Genomic DNA, 15644 nt, shown 5'->3' with positions numbered 1-15644 from the left:
AGGGGCTTTATTGAAAGGCAGGCCCCGGGGAGGACAGTGGCTGCATGTCGGAGCCGCCCTTTCCGTCCCAGGACAGCCACCTCCTGCTGCACCGAACGCAGAGCCCTCCCCGTGGCACCTCGGACGGCGCCCGCACGGCCGGGGCAGCGGGTGGGAGCTCTGTCCTGCTCTCATCAGAGCAACAGTCTCCACAAAATGCACGACATGACCACACGGGGGTCACCTTCCACGCACCCCGAAGTCGCCACATCCCAACGGGAGCGTCCCCCTCCGTCCTGCCCGAGCTTGGCCTCCATTCTAGTCACGGTGCCTCTAAAGCTTCCCCACTGGAGACAGGAAGTGTCCACGTGCACACGGGCCTGAGACATTGCACACATTCAGCCCGGCCGGCGTGGCTCCGTGATTGAGCGTCGACCTAGGAACCAGGAGGTCAGGGTTCGATTCCTGGTCAGGGCACATACCTCGGTTGTGGGCTCGATCCCCAGTGTGGGGCATGCAGGAGGCAGCCGATCAAGGATTCTCTCTCATCATTGATGTTTCTCTCCCCCTCTCTCCCTTCCTCTCTGAAATCAATAAAAATATTTTTTTATAAAAAGGAAAGAAAGAGCCCAAGCCTTAGCTGTCACTGATGTCACATACGTATTGTCAGTGTTTGATACATAAATGTTCTGAAGGGAAGTTCATTGATCTAAGAAATAAAATGTGCCAAGAGCCCAGGTGAGGCGCTGGAATGAAATCACTACGTGAGGGCACACGCACACTCCTTGTCCCCAGCCGCCCCCTCCGGCAGGAAACGCTCGGGTGACTCAGGGACCCCGTACCCGCCGCTGTCACCGCAAGGGAGGGCCCGGGCGGGCACAGGTGGTGGCCGGGCAGCCACCGCCTCAGTTGAATACATGGTCTTTCCGTCGTATCTGGCTCAAGTGGGTCCAGAATTCGTTAGCAGCACTTGTGCCGGAGGATCTCAAGATAAAGAAAAACGCCTCTGGTCCCACAGAAGTGAATGCGCACCCCCACATCTCACAGCACCTGAGATTTACGATGTAATCAGGTTAGAGCCAGCCCCGCCCTGCGGAGAAGGGATTCTGGTCCTGAAACACTGAGCCCTCCCTGCGTGTCACTCACAGGGTCCCAGGGGCGCCCTGGCCACCACAGTGGGAAACACAAGGTCCGATTTACTCATCAGTCACTTTAATCGTTAGTATATTAATGTACATGTAACCTTTTAAATATAAATACCTTTAAGCTGGGCTTTACATGACACGGACTGCAGAGCTGACCTAGTCTGTAGGTTCCCCCGGGTGAGAATCGGATCAGAACACTGCTATGGTGAGGAGCGCCTTCTCACGCTCCCACGCTCGTCCACGCTCCACGCTCACTCCGCTCCGGGCACACGCTCCACGTCTGCTCTCAGGATGGCACAGAGCGACGTAAGCACGCAGCCCCCCGGCGGGAGCCTGACCAGGCCAGGCTGCCATCATAGAGCTGCTCCTCTGAGAGGAGAGTTGTGCAAACTCCGCAGGGGCCGGACGCGCTGCCTCCGGATCAGAGGGCACCGCAGGGGCCTGTGTGTTCCAGGATGGGCCCTCGTGCCCGCCCTGCGCCCCGGCCTGGCTCCTGGGGAGAGCCAGGGGTGGTGCGCTTACACCAGGGCTGTGACGGGCTGTGTCAGAGAACCGTGCGCGCCCGTCTGGACAGGGATCCCGCGTACGCCCCGCTTCACACGATGCCAGCGCCTTCGGACAGAGGGGGCGTCCGTGCACCTGCAGGCGGGTCCCCCCACACCGGTCCCAGCGGCCCGCGAGCGTGAAGCAGACGGGGAGCGAGCAGTGGTGCGCGGGGCCTGGGGTCCGTGTGCAAGTTCCCGCACAGTCAGAAGAGAAACGTGCCGAAGCTGCCCTTCCCGTTCCACTTGAACTGGTTCTCGGCGATGGCCACGAACAGGCCCTGGGACATGAGGGTGTCGTCCGCCTGCGTGATCCCCAGCTCGCTCAGCCGCTTCTTCCTCAGCTGCCCTTTCTGTGCGGAGGCGGCCACCAGCTCACTGACGATCTCGCAGTTGCCTTCCAGCTGCCCAGGGGGCCCGGGCCTCGTACGAAGCCCCCCCTTCCGGGCCGCGCCCTCCATCAGCTCCTCCGGGTCCTCCCCCCGCGGCTGCGCTTTAGGTGCTTTATTTTCTGGAGAAACAAACAAAGTTAAGTAGACAAAGGAGCCCAACTGACAGGCACTCCCCGGCAATGCGAGCTTCCGAGGCTTCCCCGACAGGGGAGGTGGCAACTGTTCGCCCTGCGTCCAGCGAGCCAGGGCCTTGTCCTCAGACACCGTCCCTGAGCCCCGGACAGGGTGGCCAAGGGCCCTCTTCCCTCCTGGGACCGCCTCACGCATGGCCCCTCCTGTCCCGTCGCCCTCCGCCCAGCACTGTCAGGAGCTCGGTGGCTCCAGGATCTGGCCCCTGCTCTGACGTTTAACTGTGAAATGGCCCAGGGGTCGAGCAGATGTAATTGAGGTCACTCATCTGTGGACTCTGGGAGGTAAATGGGTGTGTGGACCTAACCCCACGGCCTCACGGGAGAAGGAAGCACGAAGAGACTCGCTGGAGTGAGGCCCCTGCTGCTGAGACGGGGGTTGTGCTGCTGAGAGTGACCCCCAGCCAACGGCCAACAGGTAAACGGAGACTTCAGTCCCACCCCCTCAGGAGAGGGATTCTGCCAACAGCAGGACCAGCTCAGATCCTCCCCCGGAACTTTCGGGTCATAGCCCTCGACTGACACCTCACAGCGGCCTTGTGAGACCCTCGGCCACGCCCCTGCACTCTGACCTACAGAACCCTGAGGACACAGAACTCCCTGCAGCGGCGGGAGGAAGAGGCCTCCCCACCAGGCCAAGGGCCACCCTTCTCACGACAGAACCGCAGCATCGGGTCGGGGCCTGAATTCCATGCACGTCCCACCGAGTCAGCTCAGCTCTGCTGCCCAGAAAGACGGTGGGCAGGAGGCGCTCGGGGGCACTGGTGGGCGTACCTTCGGCTCCGCCCTGGGCGTGTTCTTGCAGGTCAGAGAAGATTCTAGGCTTCACCAAGACAACGCCGTAGCCCTCGTTGTTGTGTATGATGTTGTTCACCAGGGAGATTTTGGGAAGGTCGTAATGCTCATCTAAGAAGTCCTGTGACAACGAGGACCAGCGTGAGAACCACGTCCCGGTCAGCGCCGCCTGCCTATCACCGCAGTTCTGGGCTGTTCCAAACCTGAAGCAGGAAGTGGGCGCACGGCCCGGGGCGGCCGAGCGAGGTGGCACGCGAGGCCTCCTGAGAGCCCTGCACCGCCAGGTGTCTGCAGCCCCGAAACCCACGTACGGTCCCGAGTCTCCCACGCGGGTGGGAACGCGGTAACACATCCGCCTGCGGGAGCGCCCGGGGGAGGCTCACCTTGATGAGGATGCCCTCGCGGCAGTGGTGGATCCCGCTGTCGCTCAGGGAGCACGTGCTGCCGGGGTAGATCTCCACGCCAGCCCCCTAGACCGCAGGCAAGGCAACGACAGCCCTTGTAAAAGGCAGGGCCGTGAGGGTCACTACAACCACTTCTTAGACCCCAACACGAGCGAATGCAAAGTGCAGCAGGAAGCGTTTCCTAGGAAATGCTGTTTCTAATGACGCTGCCACCGCTCCGTTTCCAGGAAGTGGTCCATCATTCATCCCTCTGAGACCACGCACACGCACACACACACACGTACACGCACACATGCACACGTACACGCACACACACGCGCATGCACACAACACTGGCTAAACTGTCAGCCGTTCACTACTGTTCCACTCTCACTCTGGACAAATCCATCTTCTGATTCGATCAATCGATCAATCGATCAATACCACGGGACCATATTAAATAATGCAGAAGATACATCTGACAAAAGGCAACACACATTCATTATAAAAATTCTCAGAAACAGAGAATTCCCTCAACTTGGTAAAGAATGTCCACCAGAAACCAGCGACCCTTCTAGGTCATGGACGGCCCTGAATGAATGAGTGCGGCCCCAGCACAGCCACCCTCCCCCTACTCATCGCGCTGCGGGTGCCCGACCGTGTCACGGAGCAGGTCTGCGGCTACGCTTCCTCTTCCCGGCCTGCGCGACACCCACACCCGCTGGGGACTGGAGCCTGGCCCCCGGCCCCAGCACAGCCCCCCTCCCCCCTACTCAGCGTGCTGCGGGTGCCCGACCGTGTCACAGAGCAGGTCTGCGGCCACGCTTCCCCTTCCCGGCCTGCGCGACACCCACACCCCGCTGGGGACTGGAGCGTGGCCTCCAGGACAGGCGGGAGGCACCCACCTTAGCCCCACACAGGTCCGAGGTCTTCATGACAAGCTCCGCGGAGGTGCGCACGGTCACGCCGGTGGTCTCGCACTGCAGCACGCAGTTCTCCACGGTGGTCCTGCCCCGGTGGATGACTGAGGGGGACACGCGACACGCTCAGTGCGAACTCTCCCACGCGAGAAGAGGCCCCGGGTGGCACCAGAGGTCTGAGTATCGCTGAGAGCTGCACTCACACGTCATTACCGGATTTACAAATTCAAACGCGTCAGCAATGACTGCTGTTAGCCACTGTCTAACCTAAAAGCTGCCGCTTAAACACGATGACTGGACCTCCGAGATGGGAAACCCAGCTAAAAAGCACTTTTTATTAAAAGGAAGAAAGTATCCGACAATCACTTCCCCGAGCCCGTTGGAGGCCAATTCAAGGAGGGAGGGGCCGCGGACCCCAGGACACACACACTAGCGACTCGTGAAGACGGCTAGTTGGCATCGTGGGCTAAACTGATACGAAGAACACAGACGGCGATCTTGGGGTGTTTTAAAAGAAAGGGGGTCACACAGAAACCCACATGGAACCGCCAGCGTTCAAGAGCAGGCTGGGACTGCTCTCTGGAATGGGCTCCCCAGGCCGGCACGCCGCGTACCTGAGTACTAACCAGACTCCTGGGGCTCCCGGGGGTCCCAGACTGACCTCCTGGGGCTCCCGGGGGTCCCTGGGCTGACCTCCTGGGGCTCCCGGGGGTCCCTGGACTGACCTCCTGGGGCTCCCGGGGGTCCCTGGACTGACCTCCTGGGGCTCCCGGACTGACCTGCGGGGAAGTGGTGGCCTCAGCCGGACCCAGTGGACACGTGCACTCAGAGACCCACCTAAGATCCCCTCGACGGCGTCGTGCTGGATAAACTTCACGCAGGAGATCCTCACGTCGGCGCCCGAGCAGTCCACGAAGGTGTCCCCCTTGCCCCTCTTCTCTATCACGATGTCATCGGGCAGCCCGTACCCTGAGGGAGAGAGCCGGCCGGTAGCGGGGGTGCAGGGCGCGTCCCAACATGAGCTGCTCCGTCATGTCGGTCTCCAGTGCCTCCTAACGCTACGCGACCAGGCCCGCAGTTGCACTGAAATAAAATCGAACTCTCCCCCCACATAACTTGTTCAACGTAAGCCGGAGTAGATACAACTTTCCATAAATCTCCTCAGTTTGCCTCCATATCAGGAACACCACCCGATACCAGCTCAGACCAGCTCAGCACTTACAAACCCTGGGCACTCACGCTGGGCCCGAGGGCTCTAAAGCATGTGACACATGTATTTTTTGCCAACTCTACGATTCTGTTCTTCTAATATGAATTAGGTTTCAGAAAGCCTGGGCAGTTTTCAGGATTATCTAATGTTAATCTCTTAAACAGACTGACTTAAAGTCTGACCAGCAGCCCTGGCTGGTGTGGCTCAGTGGTTGGAGTGTCGGCCAGGGCACTGAAGGGCCTCAGGTTCAATTCAAGGGCACGTACCTCGGTTGCAGCTCATCCCCATCCGGATGGGGTGAGTTTGGGTGGCAACCAATCAATGGCGCTCTCACATCAATGTTTCTCTTTCTCTCTCTCTCTCTCTCTCTCTCTCTCTCCTCTCCTCTCCTCTCCTCTCCCTCCCTCCCTTCCCTTCCACTCTCTCTAAAAAGCAAGGGGAAAAATATCCTTGGGTGAGGATTAACAACAACAAAAAACCTGGCAAACTGACTTAGAAGATGTTCAGCTGCTGGAAAGCCAGGCTGCCCTTGTTGCCACTGAAAACCTCGGGTCTCAGCTAATCTGAACGTGTTTGCACGTTTCCCTCAGAAAAACTTAAACGTTAAAAAAATGCCATCGTGAGAAACGCTGAGATTCTGACATGAACATGTATTCTTAGCAGTTTAAGTACCAACCATCACCCAAGCGGAGGACATTCTAAGCAAGGACAGCCTGCCACACGCATGTTGAGCACTCGGCACGTCTCATCACAGGTGTGGCTGCCGACAGGTCAGCGTCAGAGAAGCCTCCCTCGTCCTCCACACTCACACCAGCGACCGACCGCCACCGCCCCGACTCGGAAATGCCCTGGGAGTGACGAGCCGCGGTTACACGGAACTCAGAATTCCCACGCCATCTGCGGCGCTTGGGCCACTGCGCGGTAACTTCCTACGGCCCAGGCAGAGCTGAGACCCAGTGCGATCTCTACCACCACCCCCCCCCCCCCCCCCCCCTCCCACTGCAGGGCCTGCCCGCAGGTGTGCTATTCACACCTCCCCTGCGTGCGGGCTCGGGGCAGGAGGACACAGCACACTTAAACAGAGTTAAACAGTGCGGGGTGCTGAGCGGCGAACCAGGAATGAGCGGCCTCGCCCCCATCAGGAGCTCTGACAAGACGAAGACAGAGGACCACGGAGGCGCCTGCGAACAGCTGCGAGGCCCCCGGTGATGGATGCCTGTCTGCATTGCCGGCTTTATTGCCGACCTGACGCCCTTTGGTAAATAGCTGAACAGGTGCAAGTAGATCTGACACATTATGGAAACACACAGGACCGAGATGAACGGCCGCACAGCAACCTGAAGCCAGGCCTCTCCCTGAGTGTGCAAAGCAGAGCACCCCGACTCCTCCGAGTGTGCGAGAGCACTGCCCGGCCGGCGTGGCTCAGGGGCTGAGCATTCACCTAGAAACCAGCAGGTCACAGTTTGATTCCCGGGCAGGGCACAGGCCCGGGTTGCGTTCCCCAGAGCAGGGCGTGCAGGAGGCAGCCGATCCATGATTCTCTCTCATCACTGATGTTTCTGTCTCTCTCTCCCTCTTCCTTCCTCTCTAAAATCAATAAAAAATGTTTTTTAAATAAGCTAAACTTTAAGTAATGCATCAATATATCCACAACATTTATGAAATAAGATAAGCAACATGTAAAATAATATTTTAACGTCTTTTAAAAATATATTGCTGGAATATTTTTTATTCTAGAAACAAGATTTCCTCCCCATGAACCTCCTACAATCTGGAAAGTAGTCTTTTCTTGTTGTTAATCCTTTCCCACTGATCTTTTTAGAGAGTGGAAGGCAGGGAAGAGGAGACAGAGAGAGAGGGGGGGGGAGACGTGGGTGTGAAGCACAGTGACTGGCTGCCTCACACAGGGGCCTTGCCTCGAACCTGCAACCGGGTGTGTGCCCCTGACTGGGAATCCAGCCCGTGACCTTTGGTTCATGGGCTGAGCTCTAACCACTGAGAAACCCTGGCCAGTGCCTGTGGCCTTTTCCTCCTCTGTGTGTCCTCCAACACATGATGCCACAGAGAACACCCCCCACCCCCGGCTGCTCAGACACCAGGTCGGTCCTGCATGTGTGAAATCGAGGGGCTGACACCACATTCCCTCCTGGAGCTCCATCCCACAAGGCCGGCGGGTCCCCATTCCTGAAGCCCGTCTTGCCTGAGCGCGGCCTGGTCCTGCGACCATCCACTCACCTTCCAGCTCGATGGAGTCGGCGATGGAGATGGCGCCCTGCACCACGTAGCGGCCAGGACAGACGATCACCCTGTCGCCTTCATAGCAGGCGCTGACGGCCGACAGCGGGTCACTGTGGAACTAGAAGGCAGCAAGGCCGTGGTGCGACCCGAGGGTTTCTGGGTCCCACACTTCACTCTAAAGGGGTCCCCGCACACAGAGCATCCCGTGCTGCCACCGTGCACCAGGGCGCGCCTGCCGAGTGCCGACCAAGGCAGGGCCGTCACCGCCCGCGCACAGACCAGCTCTGGTCCCTCGTCCGCAGACTCGGGAACCTGAAGAGCAAGAGGGAAGCCACTCGAGCGAGAACCCTCCTCACCTGGACCTCCGTGTCCTCCGCGCCCGGCTCCTGACAGAGCCGGTCCCTGAGCAGGGCCTGCAGCAGCCCGGTCACCATGGTGGAGGAGACGATGTGCGTGACCTTCTGGCCACTCAGACGGGCACCCTTTGCTTGGACGTTAGAATTCTTCTGGTAACCGAACACGTACCTGGAAGGAACCAGGGAGCTGTGAGCAGCATGGCCTGAGAAAAAGCCAGGAGGCCCTACCAGCAGGGCTCAGGGGTTGAGCAGCGGCCTATGAACCAGGAGGTCAGGGTTCGATTCCTGGTCAGGGCACAGGCCCGGGTTGCGGGTTTGATCCCCGATGTGGGGCGTGCAGGAGGCAGCTGATCCATGATTCTCTCTCATCGTTGATGTTTCTGTCTCTCTCTCCCTCTCCCTTCCTCTCTCTGAAACCAATAAAAACATATTTTTTTAGAAAGGAAAGAAGCCAGGCAGCGGGCAGGCGAGGGGTGAGACCCGCACCTCAGCAAGGGGTTCTCGATGAGCTTCAGCTTCTGCTTGAGCTGCTCCAGCTCCGAGTACAGCTCCAGCCCCTGCACCATGGACACGTTCTCCTGCTCCGAGTCCGCGTGGCAGGCCGACAGGCTGCTCCGCAGGTTCAGGAAGCTCCTGTAGACGCCCTCGCACTGCGCCAGCAGGCTGCGGTAGTCGGCGACCAGGCCGGAGGGGACGCGGTCCTCCAGGATGTCGTAGTGCCTGCAAGTGCAAAGCAGGCTGAGCCCCCCCCCGCAGACACTTCCGGCCACTGAGCTGGCCACGCACTCAGAGGCCCAGGGACGCACTTCCCGCGTGGGGCTGGGGGCGGGCAGGGCTGAGCCCGTCCCTCGGAAGTGGAGCCGCTGCATGGAATATTTTCTCATACGTTAGATTCAAAATCTTAATAAATGGGTCGCAGAGGGCAGTCTGGGGGTGGGGTGGGGTGGGGAGGGAAGTACCCCAAATAGTCTCCTAACAACCTACAGGACGACCACATTCATAGGATGAAAGATGACAAATGATGCAAATCCCGGCCCTTCCTCACAGAGCACGTGGGACGAAATCACACAGTCCCTCGGGGAGGCCGTCAGAGTCGCTCAAAACGGAAGCCTCCCAGGTCTGAGAGAAAACAGCCGTGCTCACTGAACTGGAGATTAACACCAAAGAACCTCGGGTTGGACAACCTTATCAGCACTTAAAGTTCATTACTAATTTATGTGCCTTCTCGAGTCCATGCAAAGTCCTTCTAGATGCAAGAGGATAGCTAACGGATGAATGCACAGTCCAGCTGAGGCCTGTGAAACGGATGGGTCTGAAAATGAGGGGCAATGCTGTTGTCACTGTTAAAAGTGTATTTTCTTGAAGATGCGTCAGGTCTGGGCTTCTCAACCTTGGCTGCACCTGAGAACCGCTGGGGAGCTAGGCCCACCCAGACAGTAAAACTGGGGTCCAGGAGTGACAGGTGCTTGTAAAGCTCCTGGGGACCGTGGGAACAGGAGGCGGGCTGTGGGGACAGGAGGCGGGGCTGTGGGGACAGGAGGCGGGGCTGTGGGGACAGGAGGTGGGGCTGTGGGGACAGGCGGGTCCTCTCACACTCAGCCAGGCTCTATGTTCTTCTGGAAGCAGAACCACACCCTCGGCAAGCTTACAGCAATCACCACGAGCCTCAGTGTTCAAACACGAGCACAATAACCTTTCCTGCTGATCAAGCGAACGAACGAGGTGCAGCTTGAGAACCAGGACCGTGTCTGCTGGGCTAAGCCACTCACGTAAGGACGGTCTGGAAATCCACTGTGCAAACAAGACGCTGGGCCCGAACCCCTGATGCAGGTGAGGTGTCTGACTTATGCAGATTAAGACTCAGGCTCTGAAGCCAGCCCCTCAGCCTTCCTCGTACCCGCTGGTCGGCTCGCTCCTTCTCGCTCAGGGACACTCGCGGTCACAGCCTGGCGCCAGCTCCGATGAGAGAGGAGCCTTGCAGTGGTGACCCCTGAGTCGAGCCTGCTGAGCGCTGCTGACCTTCACCTGGGACCCTCGTACAGCGTCTGCCTGCCGTGGGCACTCCAGCGCCTCCCCCACGTGCGTGTCTCCTCCGTGACTAGAAACACCTCCGGCCCGCCCGTGGTGCGCAGGTGTAATCCCTTCCTGTGCTCACTACGGCCAGCCTGAGGCACTGAGACCAGCAGCCACAGCCCTCCCCCAGGGCACAGGCCTCCCCCAGGGCACAGCCCTCCCCCAGGGCACAGCCCTCCACCAGTGAGCGTGATCCAGACTCCGCACACTCTTCTCTTACTACCTACAACTAGACCCAGAGGGCGACCCATCCAAGCAGCCCACACGTGCAGGGCTTGCTGCCGGATTGTGCGCAACCAAGTCCTCTCTCAGCCGGGAAAGTCCTCCCCACAAACTCTCCTCTCCTGGGAGTGCCCGCTCTCATTTTATTTACTGTTCAGGGCCCACCAGTGGGAACTGAGTGGTGTTAGAGCGCCATCTAGTGGAAGGCTAAATGCCGCATTTAGCAAGAACAGACAGCTATTTGGGCGGAATGATGGGCAATTGGGGGTATTTTTGTGTGAAAGGGTTTTTCCTACCAAAGTATGATACTAGAAGAAAGTGTGCAGGTATTTTGGACATCGGACTCACTACTATTAACATTTTCGACCATATGTCAAATTACACTTGAGGACAGGAAGCCGATAACGCGTCTCGAGGTGAGTCTCAGGTGTGTCTTCCTGTGGGAACTGACAGCAAAGCCACATCTTCAGAAGCAAGAAAGTCTTCTGTAATTCAGCTAATTCCACTGTATTTCAAGTAGTCTTTGAACTTAACAAAAATGGTTTTTAACACATTACCTCAAGTTTTATACACATTTGCAAAACACTGAGCTGTTATCATAGATGCTCTTGAACTCTCTGCTTGAGACTCAGTCTGCAAAGCCACATCTTCAGAAGCAAGAAAGTCTTCTGTAATTCAGCTAATTCCACTGTATTTCAAGTAGTCTTTGAACTTAACAAAAATGGTTGTTTTTAACACATTACCTCAAGTTTTATACAGATTTGCAAAACACTGAGCTGTTAACGTAGATGCTCTTGAACTCTCTGCTTGAGACTCAGTCTATAAACACGACCAGTAGGTTTCCCCACACGTACAAGCTTCATCGCAGAATTGCCAACGAGTGACAATTCTGTACACCTGCCGGCCTGTATCTGTCTGGGCCCCTGGAGCACACATTCAACCACAGGTGAAGTTAAACCACAGGTGAAGTTAACCCACGGGTCAAGTTCAACCACAGGTGAAGTTAAACCACAGGTGAAGTTAACCCACGGGTCAAGTTCAACCACAGGTGAAGTTAAACCACAGGTGAAGTTAACCCACGGGTCAAGTTCAACCACAGGTGAAGTTAAACCACAGGTGAAGTTAACCCACGGGTCAAGTTCAACCACAGGTGAAGTTAAACCACAGGTGAAGTTAACCCACGGGTCAAGTTCAACCACAGGTGAAGTTAAACCACAGGTGAAGTTAACCCACGGGTCAAGTTCAACCACAGGTGAAGTTAAACCACAGGTGAAGTTAACCCACGGGTCAAGTTCAACCACAGGTGAAGTTAAACCACAGGTGAAGTTAACCCACGGGTCAAGTTCAACCACAGGTGAAGTTAAACCACAGGTGAAGTTAACCCACGGGTCAAGTTCAACCACAGGTGAAGTTAAACCACAGGTGAAGTTAACCCACGGGTCAAGTTCAACCACAGGTGAAGTTAAACCACAGGTGAAGTTAACCCACGGGTCAAGTTCAACCACAGGTGAAGTTAAACCACAGGTGAAGTTAACCCACGGGTCAAGTTCAACCACAGGTGAAGTTAAACCACAGGTGAAGTTAACCCACGGGTCAAGTTCAACCACAGGTGAAGTTAAACCACAGGTGAAGTTAACCCACGGGTCAAGTTCAACCACAGGTGAAGTTAAACCACAGGTGAAGTTAACCCACGGGTCAAGTTCAACCACAGGTGAAGTTAAACCACAGGTGAAGTTAACCCACGGGTCAAGTTCAACCACAGGTGAAGTTAAACCACAGGTGAAGTTAACCCACGGGTCAAGTTCAACCACAGGTGAAGTTAAACCACAGGTGAAGTTAACCCACGGGTCAAGTTCAACCACAGGTGAAGTTAAACCACAGGTGAAGTTAACCCACGGGTCAAGTTCAACCACAGGTGAAGTTAAACCACAGGTGAAGTTAACCCACGGGTCAAGTTCAACCACAGGTGAAGTTAAACCACAGGTGAAGTTAACCCACGGGTCAAGTTCAACCACAGGTGAAGTTAAACCACAGGTGAAGTTAACCCACGGGTCAAGTTCAACCACAGGTGAAGTTAAACCACAGGTGAAGTTAACCCACGGGTCAAGTTCAACCACAGGTGAAGTTAAACCACAGGTGAAGTTAACCCACGGGTCAAGTTCAACCACAGGTGAAGTTAAACCACAGGTGAAGTTAACCCACGGGTCAAGTTCAACCACAGGTGAAGTTAAACCACAGGTGAAGTTAACCCACGGGTCAAGTTCAACCACAGGTGAAGTTAAACCACAGGTGAAGTTAACCCACGGGTCAAGTTCAACCACAGGTGAAGTTAAACCACAGGTGAAGTTAACCCACGGGTCAAGTTCAACCACAGGTGAAGTTAAACCACAGGTGAAGTTAACCCACGGGTCAAGCTGAACCACAGGTGAAGTTAACCCACGGGTCAAGCTGAACCACAGGTGAAGGTAAAGGTCGTAAGTGGACACTCACAGTCTCAGTCGAGGCTCCACACAGCGGACAAAGTAGTCGTACTCGTCCTCCTCCTCTTCATCCCAACTCCTCCAAATGTGTTGGTAGAAAAACCTGAAGCGGAAATAGTACCGTTCAAGTCCAACCCCTGGCTCTGGGTGGGGGGCTGGACGGTGGAGCCAAGGAAAACCCACAGCTCCATCCCCTGCAGGAGAAATCGCTGGGCTGCCTGCTCTTGTGGTCGCGGCCACAGCCCTTTCTGAACCGGCCACGGTGTTCCCAGCGCGGGCTCTGCGGGCACCTCCTCTTACCTGAACTAGTCACTGGCTACCTGTGAGCAGTGGAGAGTGGGGCGCAGGAATTGTCTGTACTTTTCTCATCTTTCCTGTAAGTCTGAAATTACCTCCAAAGCAGCATTTTAAACATTTCTTTACATTTCTTAAATGTAAAAACGATTCCCCTGCCTTTGACCGTTTTAAACGCTGCAGCGACCGCTTGCAGCTTGAGGGCTGAGTCTGGGGCAGCGAGGACAGACCACCGCCCTGGGCCCAGGCTTGGGCTCGAGGGCCACTTCCCCCGGCGCCGCCCACCTGACGTGCTCGATGGCCAGCGCGGTCTGGTCCAACGCCCCGGAGCCGTCGAACACCACCCACAGCTCCTGCAGGGGCAGCCGCTGTCCCTTCAGCTCCAGGAGCTCCCGCACGCACTCGGCGGTGAAGGTGCCCACGTGGGACTCGCACAGGCAGGGGTCTGTGAGCCGCACCACGGCCTTCAGGGCTGTGAAGTCCACATCCGTGACCTCAAAGTTAAAACAAGGGGCTTAGCACACGGAAATCACATGAAGAGGCGCGCTCAACACTGCCCGTGGCTGATGATTTTTTTTAACATAAAACGGGAGTGGAGCGCCTCCTTCCCTCACTCAGAGGATGAACAAGACGGGCCTGGCTCTGACCCACGTGGAGCTTACACTGTAATGGAGGAAACAAACCGCAAGATGGTGGCAAGTACGTGGCAGAGAATCACTAGCAGGGGTGCAAGTCACTTGGGAGCCGCAATGGACAGGGTGAAGAGCGGGGAGGTGCCAAGGGCCTGTGGCAGAGACCAGCTTGGCAGCTGCTGGTGCAAAAAGGCTGAGTTTCCTGCTGGCAGCAGAGGAAGGAAATGGCGGCGGTGGGGGAGCAGCAGGAGACGAGGCGAGAGAGAGGCAAGGAGACGGGAGGGAAGCGCGTGGGAAGGGGCCTGCGTCTGAGGTGCTCTCCAGCGGGGAGGAGCCGGCAGGCCAGACCAGGCCTTTGGTAAACGCATCGGAGGTTTTCAGCCGAAGAGCACATTCCTCTTTTAAAGCAATGGCTGATGGGGGAGTGGGGGGGGGGTGGGGGGGGGGGGGGTATCATAGCCTAATTGACAGGCCTGAGCTGCAGCCCAGGATGTTAGCATAACTCAGAGTGAAACGCTCCCCCCCCCCAGCCCCCCTGCAGCCTGGGCCGTCCCTGTGCACAGGAGCCGCACAATGTCCTGTATTTACACTCCCCGGTGTCACCTCTGAGTTTAACAGCGTTTCTGTGGTCCAGTTAACAAACACGGAGATAATGTCACAGCTGTAATTAGAGTGCAAATTCCGTGGAAAAGGCCCAGTCGGTTGAAAAGTGAGGTTGCTTTTCCTCTCTGCAACGGGACCCATTTTCACGAGATGAGCCGCCTATCCACAGATTTGCCAGGCGAAACACCAGGCTGGTTTCTAAAGCGCCCATTTGGCTCGAGCTATTTCATGGGCTGCCACTGAAGTAAAAAAAAATTACCTGAAACCCCGCTGGCTTCGTGATGAGGCCGCTTCCTATCTGAAGGCCTCAAATCCCTCCTCCACTTGCTGGGTGTGTCCTCCAGGTCCCCCTGCCCGAGGACCCTGCGGGGTCGGCCACCCCGACTCCCTGGCAGCTCCCCCTCAGGTGTCTCTAAATGTGCGAACTTCCCACACTCTGATGATTAGATGTGAAAGACACGCTAGTTTCAATCAGCTCATAAACTTTAATTACAAGCCAGGCTTTGGCCACAACAGCTGGAAGGGAAGTGCTTTTAGCGAGAGAGGAAGGGGAGCCTTAACAAGGGCATGAAATTTACCTCCACCAGCACCTCGAACACGTTGGTGTGCCAGACCGCCCGCCACCCAGACGGTTCCAGCACCTTCTCCAGGAACTCGGCCGTGAACTCTCTCACCTCGGAGGCCTTGCAGTCGGCTGCACAGAGAGGAAACACGGCGGGCACTGAGGCTGCGCCCGGCAGGGGGTGGGCAAGGCCACTCGTGCAGGCAAGCCTGCACCATACCCAGGGGGTCCAGGGCCCACTGGGCTGCTGGCTGTGGGCGGGCCTGAGACAGACAGCGCCTGGGACACGGAGAGGCTGAGCGCGGGGGCGGCTCACCGAGGATGTAGTCCTGGTAGGCGCTGAACCGCTCGTAGAACAGGAGGTGGCTGGTCTGGAACATTTCCGGGAAGTGGGTCTTCCCCTGCAGCACGAAGCGGGGCAGCCGGGACCCTGGGCTGTCCTCCCGGCTGCAGTCGCTGCTCGAGTCTCCGTCTTGGGACAAACCTGAAGGAGCCACCCAATCAGCGGCCCAGCGACCTGGCCCTTGGGCCTCAGAGGCCGCCTCCCCGTCTCGCCCCGGCTCAGCTCCCGCAGCCAGACATGCTGTTCTCCCCATCGCTGCAGAAGAAGCCGGTTCACTAGAGGGAAAC

At 57.2% G+C, this 15644-nt stretch overlaps 1 protein-coding gene across 1 annotated transcript; it reads right to left on the bottom strand.

The window, feature by feature from the left end:
• Positions 1-1183: 1183 nt before the first annotated feature.
• On the bottom strand, positions 1184-15610 carry SHCBP1 (SHC SH2-domain binding protein 1). Its single transcript, XM_005880343.2, has 12 exons — positions 15331-15610; positions 15031-15146; positions 13503-13711; positions 12934-13026; positions 8635-8868; positions 8149-8317; positions 7790-7910; positions 5182-5313; positions 4330-4448; positions 3425-3511; positions 3021-3162; positions 1184-2177 (listed from the first exon to the last, which is right to left on the bottom strand). Exons 1-12 carry the CDS (start codon positions 15608-15610, stop codon positions 1873-1875), a joined length of 2007 nt encoding a protein of 668 aa, XP_005880405.1. The 3' UTR covers positions 1184-1872.
• Between the last annotated feature and the right edge of the window lie 34 nt (positions 15611-15644).

This window comes from Myotis brandtii, unplaced genomic scaffold, assembly GCF_000412655.1.
Source record: "Myotis brandtii unplaced genomic scaffold, ASM41265v1 scaffold633, whole genome shotgun sequence".
In the NCBI taxonomy this organism is placed as follows: Eukaryota; Metazoa; Chordata; class Mammalia; order Chiroptera; family Vespertilionidae; genus Myotis; species Myotis brandtii.
Note: the sequence above shows the minus strand (reverse complement) of the source record. Positions and strands in the feature narration are given on the sequence as shown.

What these genes read in the sequence shown, in the direction of transcription:
- SHCBP1 (XM_005880343.2), bottom strand. Translation starts at nt 15,610, where the DNA reads ATGGGGAGAACAGCATGTCTGGCTGCGGGAGCTGAGCCGGGGCGAGAC. An exon ending in TGTTCGAGGTGCTGGTGGAG is followed by an intron (nt 13,712 to 15,030) that starts GTAAATTTCATG and finishes TTTAACTTTGAG; the next exon opens with GTCACGGATGTGGACTTCAC. An exon ending in CTGGCCATCGAGCACGTCAG is followed by an intron (nt 13,027 to 13,502) that starts GTGGGCGGCGCC and finishes TTTCCGCTTCAG; the next exon opens with GTTTTTCTACCAACACATTT.